This window comes from Hypomesus nipponensis, chromosome 13 (assembly GCF_054491055.1).
Source record: "Hypomesus nipponensis isolate SF chromosome 13, ASM5449105v1, whole genome shotgun sequence".
NCBI lineage: Eukaryota > Metazoa > Chordata > Actinopteri > Osmeriformes > Osmeridae > Hypomesus > Hypomesus nipponensis.
Window position 1 is genome coordinate 13190574 of NC_140373.1, and position 13328 is coordinate 13203901.

The 13328-nt window shown below is 40.8% G+C and overlaps 1 protein-coding gene across 1 annotated transcript in view; it reads right to left on the reverse strand.

The window, feature by feature from the left end:
* Positions 1–2889: 2889 nt before the first annotated feature.
* The window catches only part of srcin1b (SRC kinase signaling inhibitor 1b), a 30334-nt gene continuing 19895 nt past the window's right edge, over positions 2890–13328 (reverse strand). The window contains exons 10-19 of the mRNA XM_084670104.1: positions 12593–12753; positions 12272–12447; positions 11591–11721; positions 10357–10504; positions 9671–9995; positions 8838–9174; positions 8367–8513; positions 7945–8093; positions 7302–7409; positions 2890–5958 (exon numbers count right to left, since the gene is read on the reverse strand). Of these exons, the coding sequence (XP_084526230.1) occupies positions 5800–5958; positions 7302–7409; positions 7945–8093; positions 8367–8513; positions 8838–9174; positions 9671–9995; positions 10357–10504; positions 11591–11721; positions 12272–12447; positions 12593–12753 (1841 nt within the window). The 3' untranslated portion in view covers positions 2890–5799. The remainder of the gene's footprint in view (positions 5959–7301; positions 7410–7944; positions 8094–8366; positions 8514–8837; positions 9175–9670; positions 9996–10356; positions 10505–11590; positions 11722–12271; positions 12448–12592; positions 12754–13328) is intronic.

Consider the following 13328-nt stretch of genomic DNA (forward strand, 5'->3'; position numbering starts at 1 on the left):
CTCTTTTCCAAGTATAAAAATACAAAAGGGCTTGATTATACAAAACATAGATGAAGATTTATATTTTTTTACACAAAAAACAATAATTATAGTTACAGAGATGTGTTAGTATATGTCATACAACACACCTCTGAAAGGATCTCTATTCTACAGCTTTTCCTGTTTTGTGATGCTTGTTTCTATTTTCAAGTCTAAATGATAATACATTTACTAAATATACATTATTTAATGTAATATACTGTAGCTTACTATTTCATATAGGTTATTTTGTGCCCACGGTACAAAGTCATGCTTGTAGCATGAGTTTCCTTGGCAGTATCTTGATACTTCCCTCCAAAGAGCATGTCACCTTCAGTTGGATAATCTATATTGATGTTATTATTTGGCTATGACAAATATTGTAGGCTTGATGTAATAATGGCTGGGGCCAGTGAGCAAATATTGTCCTATTTAGTCCACAATAATATACAAAACAAAGACTTTTACTGATAATTATGACAATGTATAAAGCCGCCTGGGTTTCATAAGTGATTCTGTGGTTTCAATCTTGTTCCCTAAATCAACTACTAATACAGTATTAATTTGTTGTATTATGTGTATAAACAAGGCTGTATTTTAGGACAAATAGCCAACATGAGTATTGGACATCTGTAGTCCTTACAGTCCCTTGTTTTTCCCAAGGATGACAGTGAAAATGCAGCATTCAGCTTTTCCCAGTGTGTTTTGATCATTTTAAAGGGTTGTCACTGAATAAAATAATCCTTAAAATCTGGTCCTTTTCAGTAATTTGGGTAACCTCTGGTAGTCACCACACCATGATTGTCTACAGATCCTTGGTAGGATTATTGGAACTATTCCATCCTTAGAATAATTGTATCTTACGTCTTAAAATGCAGAAACATTGTTGTTGTAATTTGGGGTATTTTTTTGTGGAAATCTGAGACCTGCAGTAAATATAGCCAAAACAGGGAGAGAACGCTAACGCTTCGAAGATTAAATCATAGCCCAAGAGAGCAGAGGAAATGGTTGTGAAGAACGCTCCAATTGGCAAGTGTCAGTTAGATTGTGAATTAGCCAGGAGAAAGGTTAATTGCTGAGGACGTGATGTATTCGCCGCTTAGATCTGCTAGAGAGCTTAGACAATAGCAAAAAAAAAGTGATGCGTGATGGAAAGGCAAAAGGTTGCTTTTCTTAATAATTTTTGAAGAAAAGGGTAGATTTTCTAAAGATATTGCTGAAGCACATCCAGTTGTGGGGTTAAAGTCTAAACTCAGATCAAATTCTTGTTTAACATTTTTGTTTGTTCTTTGAGCTCCTGTTGCATGAAAAGTACAAATCGTTTCAATGTGGAAGTTTAGATCATGATTTATCTTATTATGTTGTGGATCATCTTATCATGTTGTGCATATCATGATCCAAGCTTACATTTTGAAAACACAAGTATGCCATGCTACTCAAAATGATAATAATAGGAGAATAGTTGGAACAGAGTTAATAGTCAGCAGAAGTGTGCAGAGGGAATGTATGCAAAACACACAGTTTTTAGGATTTTAGCAAGCACACTGGTTACTCATCGAATACCTTCACTAAACTTTCAACAATCCTCTCTAATCTGATTTTTCCTGAAGCTGGAAGCAATTAACACGTCTTTAAAATGATTCTCAGGAGCCACAGGGGGCATTGCGTATCTGTTGGGCCTTGACTGCATTTACCTATATTGGCCACCAGGGATGCTGTGTTTGGTGCATCGGCGTGACAGTCGTCAGGCTCACTGGGAGATCAGAGAGAGCGTGTGGCTGTCGCTAAGCTGAGCGTAGGCAGAGCTGGGGAAATATTGCTGTGATCAGTAACGAGATGCTGTCAGGGCTCTGGGACAAGCAATCTGTCCTGATACAGCTTCTCATTCTCCCTCCCTCACTCTTTCTTTCTATATCTCTCTCGTTCTCTCTCTCTCTTTCTCTCTGTCTCTGAGGAAGAGGGGATGGAGAGGAAAGGGTGTGGTGGTGAAGTAAGCTTTGGAGAGTAAGATGATCTTTTATTTCATACAAATGAATTCCTGGAGGGAATAACGAACCCGAATTTGTTGTGTAGATTTCAAATGTATTATTCAGTAACCGTTTTTGATCCTAATATACCCTCTTGTCCAAACTCTAAACTAAACTCCCTCTTATAATGAGAAATTTATGATTAAGCTTTGCATGAACCAGTTCAAGCTATTTGTTTCCCAAGACAATTTACATCCAAGAGTTAATGTACTTGTTTGAACCTCAAACTCAAGGGGGACTCCCACCAAGAGAAGGAAACAAAAAAAGTAAGGAGAAAAGCCTGTCTCACTGACTTATTTGAACATTCTTCAAGCTTGATCCGACGCCAATGCTAATGAAGTGCTTGCCCTTTAGCGAACAAGAGATTTGGCCTCAGATTAGATGAGTATGGGCCCCACGCACACTGCTGCCATGGTGGTCTACCAATCCAACAGTTCAATGAGGCAAAAGGTTTGCAGGGCCAAACAAACAAGGTTCCCATAAGACGAACAATGTGAAACTCCTATTTGAGCTGGGAGACGAGTACGAACAATGAGATTCAGGGAAGAGCAGAGGCATTCTTTTAAGGGTGCTAGTGAGTTGTTGCACTGATGTCAATTTAGATCAATTTCGGCTCTGCTGTGTTTGGTTATAGTCATGACAAATGGGGCTGGAATGTGTCCTTGGGAGGCCTGCTTGTTCAGAATGAGATAGACTGGTGTATGGAGACTTGTGGAGAATCACACAAGCTTTGGAAGCAATGGGGTATGAAGGTACAGTAACTCACAGTAACTCACAGAAATTTTACCTATAACAGGTCAAAATAGAAGTCATGTTACTGAAGGTATTGTAGCACCACAGGCAGAGTACAGGAGGCAAGGCTACATGATGAGTACAGGGTTACCGGCCAAATGTTAAACTACTGAACTCAATAACTATGCTCAAGTTACATGGGCAGGTAGCAAAAGATTCCAATTGAAGGAAACTTAATACAACAATGTAGGTACAGTAACCTTACAAAGGTACATTCAAATCCTCTATGCAATGAGCTAATTTTACGCAAAATGTATTCATCTGAAAAGGATTAATGGGATTAGGTTCCGGTTTCTGTGATCTCAGTTTTAAAGTAAAATACTATATCAACCGTCCATTCTGTACCTCTCTTGACCTTGACACTAAAGTGCACAGCAAGTGGAAGCTACAATGTATTCTTTGTATGCATGGAAATGATGTACTGGAAATTATTTACTGTAATCCGATGGAAAAAGGGTCTTGTGTCACTATCCTCCTTCATGGCTCTGGGGCCATTGCTACATCTGCAGCTCTCAGAGTCCTATTGCAAATTTGGTTGTCAAGTAACGAAAGAGACAGGTGCACCAATGCTCGCAAGCAATAGTATGCAGTTCCAGCTTAATTATCCGTAGTCTTGAAAAATGCTGTAATGCTTGTCAAATAAACTGTTATATCACAACATTTCGAAACAAAATTATATTTTAGCCTGTGTTAAAAAATAAAGATAAAGAGAATGTCACCTGGTCATAGTATTTACAACAGTAGGCAGTTTTTTACTTTTGGAGGTCCATTGTCCATGTAGCGTACTAGTGGGCTAAGCTATTTTATGGCACACTTGTAACTCTTTTTCTTCCAACTGTATTTGGGTAATATTTCTACATGTATATGCCTGAGGCAGTCATGTATTATGCACATCTTTTGATCATGACATGGACAACATTTCTGTTGAGGAGGTTTCCCCTTCACACTCCTCAAAAAGAACACAAACACAAAGAAATAAAAATAAATTACAGTAAGATAAGTAGTGGTGGCCTTGGGCTCTTTATGAAAGGTTATTGGTTTAAAATCACCTTATTTTTTCTGTAGTCAAATCATGCTCCCATAATGACAATTTAAGAATGTCTGATCCTTGTTGGATTTAATATAACATACATAAAACCCATGTGGAACTTTATTGTACCCACAATATAATGTATATGTCATGTACAAGCATCTACTGTAGTACATCCAATTAATTCAAATATTATGCCTTTATGAGTTGCATACAGTAAACCTTATAAATGCAACATGTATTTTGTTTGCTTGGTCACATACAGTTTACTATTGTACAGAACAAATTACTTATGTACTTCTCTACACAACAAACACTATACATGGTTGCAGATGAATTAATGAACATTCGATAGAAGAGTACCATCTAAAGCACCATGTTTATACTCTTAGTAAATAGGAGTACTTTTTTGCAGAAAACCAATGCAATGTATAACTTCCTCAATCAGGAAAAGTGTGGAAAATAATAGAGGAGGAAGCATTTCACACAGTTGAATTCACTGCAAAGCAAATAGTCATGAATACCATACTATTGCATGGGTTGTATTTCTTGTGACTGTAAGCTGCCCAGATGGTGCAACAATGTCAAGGTCAGTATGACAGGAATATGCTAGCGTTTGTGATTGCTAATGGAAATTTTTTTGGGGTCTGTCCTTTTGGGGAGATTGTCTCCACTTAGAAATCCTTAATACAAATGTGCTACTTTGAAACAGATGAGTGAAACTCATATCTCACCAACGATCAATCAGAATTTCATCATCACAACCCTACAGAACCCCACACAAGGTAGGTGACCCTTATAACTACATACAAGAAAGATAACAAAATCTATTAGTTAACTCATAGGCTATGGATTAGTGCCATGAGACCAAGTATGGGATTGTGGCAGACTCAGGTGCTAGCCAGGAGGTAGATGGCTAGCTGTTTCATCTTGAGCTTGCTATATTAAAAGCTCTTTTTTCAGTTTAGGGCTACTATAGGGTACATTAAGGTGGCTCAAAATATTGGGGTTGAGTTGGAGTGTCTGCAGGGCCAGATAAGACTACGGTTTCTGTAGGTTTTCATCTCAGGGGAAGACTGGCTGGTTGTGAACTGGAGGTGTGCTGCACTATGAAATTGATCCTTTATGTCATTTTTGATACTATTACATTGTCCGTAATTTATTAATTAATGCTTAGTCTTTTTTAACATTCCTTCCATTTTCTTTGCCTCTCATTCTTCTCTTTAATGTGTCTGCAGTTCGAGCACCGTGAATATACGGCTGAAAAACATTGTGCTGAGAATTCAAGTGGGCACTTTACTACACTTTGAACACTGCACTAGACCATTTGAGGGCTTCCGACCCTTTAGCTTTTGAACTGTGCTTTATTCTCAGTTGTTAAGTAATAGAGTATTATATACTGTAGTATCTATACTACTGGACCAGGATTATAACTTTTTTTTACAATAGGCCAAGACTCCAAAGAATTGGGACACAACAATATCCTAAAACAACAGGACAATGCTGCAAAATGAAAACATTTGTTTGAGGCACTGGGAACAGCCAATGATTTGGAGAAAGTGGATGTAGGATTTGATCGATGGAAGATCAAGGTATTGACATTGAGGTGTAAAAATGGTTCCGTGGCATTATCGATAAGAATGGTTTGAAGAAAGATTATGTAGCTGCATTAGCCTCTCTAAGGCATCGTTCACATTAGGAACCATGGAATAATCACAAAATTACTTTTCACAGACAAACTGAGTAATGCCAACTATTTAGGCATGCCAAGCACATCTACATCTGCCATTTGGGTTGTTACTACCAGTCAAAACAAAAAACTGCATCACATCTTTCATCCAAGCCGTCTTGAAGGAGCCCAGTTGGTATATCCTGGCTGGGGCAGTCGTGGATGGCACATAATGAAGGACTGTAACTCTAAGAAGGGCTTTCTCAGAAATGGAATACCTGTTGCTGGCCCTGTATCTTAGGAAAGTCCTCTTTCTGCTTCCTCGTCTTGGGCCTCTCCAGACTGCCCTGTTGGAGGTGCTTGAGTCGGGCTGCTACAGTAGGCTGAGGTCCCTTGGTTGGTCCTGGAGAGTTGCTGACAGTCTAGGCAGAGCATAGAGGAGGAGAGTTGGGTTTAATGCTGTGTTATCTTTCACTTACTGTACTGGCAACGAGGTGGCATCCTTAGAAGATTGTATTTATGGACGCTGAAATCGCCAGACCTAACTGATGTCATTAGTCAATCAATCTGTTGATAATGCTGGAACATTTGCATGAGAAGACCCTGTAATTAAATTATTTATATAATCCTTCTGTTGTTGAGGTGTGTAAGTAGAAGAATTGTGAATGACAACATGACATTGCACAGTTCAATTTGGCGGACTTTGAGTTTAGCCAATTCAAACTGAGCAGGTGAGATATTTAAAAAGTTATTTCTCAATCACCCTTTCTATCTGGAACTGTGACCCTTAACATATTCCATCACTGCTTCATGTTTTGACAGCTTACTTAGTAAAGCATACTAGTTAATTGTAGCAAAATTACTTTTAACTGAACAAAATATGTTGCTACTCCTGCCAGAAAGTCTAATCATCTGTCGGTCTGCAACCCAACGTGAATGCATTCTCGGTTTGAATAAAATGCAGCTTTGACTGAATTCAAATAGCAGCTTTCCCTCCTTTGAGAAATCATTCATCAACTGGTTTGTTTACTGTGCGATAGAAGGGCATTTGTTTTCCCTAAACAAATCACATTAGATCATAATAGAACAATAACCGCATGGAAAGGAGGATGGAAAGATGCATATTCTTTTGAATGTTTAACAGGTGACAAACTATCACAGTATAGAATCTAAAATTTGAAAATTAGTGCTCAATTAGTAAGATTGGATGCAGTCCATATGTGAACTTATAGAGATACATTGGAACTGTAGTTATGAAAGGAAGAGAATAATTAGGCAAGGCAGTTGGATTTAATAGAATCTGTAATTGTTTCCTTCACTGTAACAAGCTAAGCGCCATGTTCTGGAAGGTATGACATTAATTTTAAATGAAGGAAGAGCCGCACCAAGGAGAATCAATGAACCATTTCTTGCACCTGTTTGTTTTTCTTAAGGGAACACAATTTTTTGACTGGTGGCTACAGGATATGGACAGGCTCCATCCAAGCGATGAACAAACTATTCTTAGGATGTTTGGCAGTTTTTGAGGATTAAACACATACGTTTCAAGCTGTCTTGTATATTCCTTTTTTTCATAGCAATTTTATGGGTGCATTTGATTCATCCTGCAGCACGTCCTGGGTGGGGATAACTTAACCCTCGGGCATGTTAGAAGCATGTTGGATAAAGAAAAGGCAACGATGCAGAAGAGACGGAGAACTTGAGAGTAGAGAAAGCACGGCAGGCAAAGGTTTTTTTCGGGGGCAGGGTCGGGTGGGTCTGTTACCTGTCGTCCCAGAGACCCTGTGGAGCAGTGAGGGAGGTGAGTGGGCCTCGGTAGAGTGTTGGGCAGAGAGTGGGGAGGGGATACTTTGACGGGGGCTCTCTGAAATATCTGGTGGGTGGGTGGGGGTTGTCAGTGTGTGGGAGAGTGGTGTAAGGTTAAGGTTATCACATTGCCATTGAGCATAATGACAGCAACACATTTTAGGACAGCCACTTGCTTCAGAAGAGTCACTTGATTCCATTTCAGTAATATGTATTTACATACATACAGTATCTGCATCAGAGCAAGCTCTATTGCCAGTGTAACCTCACATAAAGATTATTTATATTACTTTTTCTCTATGTAGACATTGTGTGAAATTGGCTCCAAACTAAATATATTTTAGCAAAGGAATCAACATTCCTTCTTGTATATCCTTTACTATATATAAAATCCTAGACTTACACAAGTACATCCATGATCTTCAAATCCCTTGCACATGTCAAACTTAAGAACTGTGACTCCCCAAAATATATGTGTGGTTTTCTGCTCTGGAACTGAATATTCCAACTGTATGTCTCGATAAAAGCAAATTATGCAAACACAATGTAAAATCCACAATGTAAAAAAAAAAAAAAAAAAAAAACAGCCAACCAGCTCTTACCTCTAGTTCAGCTATGATCTTCTCCTCGTCGTCTTCATCTTTGATCGCTGAAGCGGCGATGACAGGGGGTGTGGAGGCAGGGCGAGGGGCGTCACATGGTGTCCGTCTGAGCTTCACCAGGGTCTTGGGGACCTCGCCATCCTCTGACTCTGGCTTCTGTCAAGACGGTAGTGTCACTACACTCACTTTGGCAGTTAAAACGTTTTGATTCTGTTGCTAGTCTGACACGAGGAGTGGGAAAAAACATAGACTTCTAAAATGTCTCCGTGGAGCAGCAATTCTGAATATCAAGAGCCACTTATTATGCGAATGCATGGCAAGCCTTCTATGAGTGTTCCAAAGATGAATTGCCAATTATAGTTAAGAGAAATGTATCTGCATACTAAATGAGTTGAATGTATAGTACTTAATGGCCAATTCACCCACCATTAAACTCTTGTTGGTGACAATAACCTCCCCAGTGCGGTTTGTGGTGATCCCGTGGGCTGATGGGAAACTACGGCGAGGTGGTGGGGGAGGCGGGGACTTTGAAGGCTTCTCTGTACGATACCTGGTCACTGTCAGCTCCGCTACAACCAACAAGCAGGTAGATTTCAGAATGCTGTCATAACAGTCATCCCATACAGTAACAACCACTTAGTCATAATACAGGAGTAGTCAATCGTTTCGAACATAACAACAGATGAATCATCGCCAGGCACACCAGTTACTCAGTGAAAATACAACAATACATCATGATCACTCTGACACAATAAAGGGAATGAACAAGAGAAAAACGTATTTTGACAATTCTTCACTGTCCTCTTGCTGACTACCCTAGTCACAACACTCAACCCAAACCATGACACAAAATCAGTAATTAAGATACTGTCATGTGAAGACATTCCCCCCACCTGAACCACAACGTGAGCCACTTTCCAGCTTTTGGGCAGTCATCTGAACCTTACTCTGCTGCTGGTCTACACCAGTGGTAGTTGAGGACGAGCTGGTAGTCGTAGTAGTAGAGGCAATAGCAGTAGTGGCAGCAGTGGTCATGGATGTAGAGGTAATAGGGGTGGTCATCTGGGGCTTGGGGGGCACTACAGGCTTGTTGATCTGCCTGGCAGCAAAGTCCAGGTCTGGGATAGCCTTCATGAGTTCAGCCTGGGTCTCCTCCAGGAGTCGGTTGATGTCCTGGGCGCTGAATTGGGTCAGACTGGCCCTCTTCTCCTCCCAGTCCCGTTCTGCAGCCTGTGGAACACAAACATAAAAACAGAGCAGTTGCCTATAAAGTAAAACAACTTAGTTTGTGTATGTTGCTTAATGTGGTTCCTCTAACCTTGCATACGATTGTACAGAATGCACATGCATACATACCTACATACACACACACACACGTACACACAAACAAAGTATCAAAATACAAAGGTAAAGTGAATGAGTATAGCTCACTGGTCGAGCATTTGACTGCAGATAAAAAGGTAACAGGTTCCCATCCCCCTTGAGGGTCTGTTTGGATAAAAGCGTTTGCTAAATGGAGGCAGATGGCTGAGCGCTTAAGGAGTCGGGCTATTAATCAGAAGGTTGTTGGTTCAATTCCTAGCCATGCTAAATTACGCTGTGTCCTTGGGCAAGGTACTTCACCCTACTTGCCTCGGGGAGAATATCCCTGTACTTACTGTAAGTCACTCTGGATAGGAGCGTCTGCTAAATGACTAAATGTAAATGAATACGTCATTATCATTACCAGTCTGACCTCCGCGGACACTGATTTGTCAGCAGCACGGCGACTGGGCAGCTCATCCAGAGCTCTGGACCTGTAGGTGGTCGCTGGCTGGGAGTCCTGCTCAGGACCCAGCGCGTCCGGATCACTGCCTGACATGGGCATCCAGTTGGCCAGGCTGGCACTGCCCCCGAGGTCGTTGAGGCTGAGAGGTGGGCTGGACAGCATGTCAAGGTCTGAGCCCCGCCCCATGTCCTCTGCACGCTTGGCTGATTGGCTGGATACATCCTCTGGGCCCTTCCACATGCCCTCGGTAACTTGTCTGTACATACAGGGGGGATATAATACACTAACAAAACACATTGCAGTGTCAGGTGTCTGTGTAGTCCATCTAACCAAAGCACGAATCCAATACAACCCAAACATGATCTGGTTCTGAGTGGCCATGAGTGGTTCATGGTGTGAGACCCATTACATAAGTAGATTTCAACATCTACTGAGCAAAGGGAATATGCTTTCATGTCTAGTTTACAAATCCTCGATTTACTGTTGAGTAGTGCGGTCTCCATGCATTACACATGTGCCCTACCTGATTGAAGTGGTCAACATTTAGAAGATGTATACTTGGTCAATGTGTCAGCATCTGAGACTGCTGCCTGCCTGCCTAGGTTGGTCGTGGTATAACCACACTCAGTTTATCGGAACCATACCTGCGTAAGGTGGTCAACGCGTCAGTCATGGTGTTACAACGCTTCAGTAGGGCATCAAGTCGGTGTGGTTCCTCCTTCAGGAATTTGACTGCTTCAACCTCCACCCTAAGCACCACCCGCATCTTGCTTTGCAGACTGGGGAACTGGTCTACAGAGGGGAGGGGGAAGCAGACAGAGAGACAAACAATGAAACAAGTAAAGAGACATAGAGAGAGAGCAAAAGAGAGGGAGAGAAAGCAAGAGATAGAGAGGGATAGGACCAATATGGAAGAAAATTAAATTAAGGATCATTTTGCTCTGTGAAAATGTGAGTATTATATTGCGCGAATAAAATGTTGGAGTTGAATGGAATCGAATTAGAGGCAAAGGGGTAGAGAGAAAGAGGGAAAATACAAAAGATGATTCAGAGAATAATAATAAATATGTTATGCGTCTGTGGGTGTGCACACAAGTCCGTCTTCATGTGAAAGAACATGTTAGTATAACATCTTCTTTTGGTCTCGTCACATTCCCCGCTGAGTGTCAGTGTAGTCTTGGCCCCCCTGCAGTTATTACACTAAGCAGAACAAACTGGGGCATTCTCTTTCGATATCGACTATTTGAGGGGAATTTAGAGCTCGAGAATAGTCACACAGATGTCACCTTCCTTGTTAAACTTGCATCTGCTGTATTGTGGTAAAAAGTGTTACACATGTTCCACAATCTGCTAGTTATTTAGAGGCAGTCACATTTATGGTAGGGGCGTGAATGCTCTTGTCTATTACAAATTCCATTCACCTACGCAATGAGGGAAACAGCTGAGACATATTTCTAATGTGAGCACTGTAGCTGGTGAAGCATATACATATATATATATATATATATTTTTTTATACCACATTTAATAAGAAGCCATGAGGAGTCTGAAAGAGCTCCACTCAATTTTAAATAAATTCAATTTCAATTCAATACTTTATTTGCATGAAACAGTGAGGATTCGTGCCAAAGTAATAACACTGAATTTTTTTAAATATATGAATAATAATTGATATAACACAATGTAATGAGTTATAAAATAAAATAACTCAAGATTATGCTAATGATCAAAAAAGTTAAGGTGGTGACATTTTTATATTAAGAATTTGTAGAAACAGTACAGACATAAAAATATTTTGGGGGAATATACTCTAATGAAATACTGTCCAGATCTTCCAAATCTGCATCGTCCTTTGACAATTCCAGAACAACCCACTCACTCTTGAGATCTGTGAGGGTTTCCCCCAGAGTCCTCAGCTCTTTGCTCTTCTGTTCCACCTCTTGTTCAGTCACCAGTCCATGGTTCACCGATGAGTTCCTCTGGAGCTCCTCCACAGACTTCTCCAGATCACTGAAAAACCAACTAGATGTCACGACTCCAAAACCTCAAATCCTATGTCTACTTTCTGTAGTCTGTAATGCCAGCACCAGATGTGGAGGCTACAACACATTGCACAAACACTGAAACAAGTTCCCTCTTTTCTAGAATATGCAACCTGTAAATGAACATTGTAGTGCTGTTGAATACACATTTAAGAACTAACTAACAAGAGTACCTGAAATGCTCGGCATCAACCATGCAATGGATTATGTACCTATCTATAATTGCAAGAGTTGTTCAGTACAGCCTAAACTCAATGCATCTGAGTGGACATCAGATCCTTACAAACATGCAGATTAATTTTTCCATGGTTGGCGATGAATCCTGGGGTAAAGAGGGTGTCTTAGCTATGAACATGATTCGAGTTTTAGATTCTGCTACTGTTACTTTGATGATGATTAGGGCTTGGTTGGTCGGGTTTGATGTTTGTTTTTCATTCTCAAGGTTGGATTCATTGTAGTCTAGTTTCTTCCTGCCACGGTTAGGCTTATTTCCATTTTCATCTCAGAGCTGAACTCACTGTAGCTGCTGGATGAGCAACTCTTCCTGGTTGAGGTACTTGAGCCTCTCCTCCTCCACCAGGAGGCGCTGTCTCTGGAGCGGATCCTCCTGGGTGCGCATGGCGTCCAGCATCATCAGGCTCAGCTCTGACTCGGTCTGCCTCAGCAGGGACTGAACCGAGTCCTGGTTCTCCAGCTGAGAGGTCACATGGGCAGATGTTCATCTCATCAACACTGTACTGCACACACGCGCACACACTAACACACACCCATATGCGAAGACACACAGGGACACACACACTGATGTATGTAAAATACATATTCAGAAGACACACACTCACCTGTATGTTGCGCAGCTGAGACAGTTGTTTACGCAGTGCGTTGGTGTTGTGCTGCAGGCCTTGCAGGTGGACCTGCATCTGAAGCCGTGACACTGTGATTGGCTGTGAGGCTCCCGTGGGCGGGGGCGGCATCAGGGCCAGGGGAGCCAATGGGGTGAGAGCTACCAATCAGATAGCAGGGTTTTGGTCATGTGGCTAAGGTTTATTCATAATGTCATTGGTTACTGCTAGGTTTAGAGTGATTGTACACCTATTGTTCAGAGCAACATCAAACATATGGTAAACTGGTATACAAACAGCAAAACGTTTAGAACTTTAAGTTGTTGAAATCTACTACACATTCTTAAAGGGCATCAAATACGTTTCCGTAATAAAATTCAAGTATTGAGTATTTGCTGACATCAATCAATTCATGTTTTGCTTCATTCACTGCAAAAAAACGTTTTGTAACACATATTTTCATATTCATATTTCCATGCATAATAAGACAAAGGGAGGGACTACAGAAGGCAATCAATTGCAAATAAAGGCAAAACACACTGCTGGTTCACTTGGAATGAATTCTTATCAAATATAGATGAACCCTTATTGTGGTTATCCTTTATCTGCACGAGGTTGAATCAGGGAATCACTCACAACCCTGATTAAAGATATGGTTCACCTAAATGATCAAATCTTTCACTTGAAGAACATTTTATGGACTGGAGTACTCACACCCACAGCTTGTAAATATTCC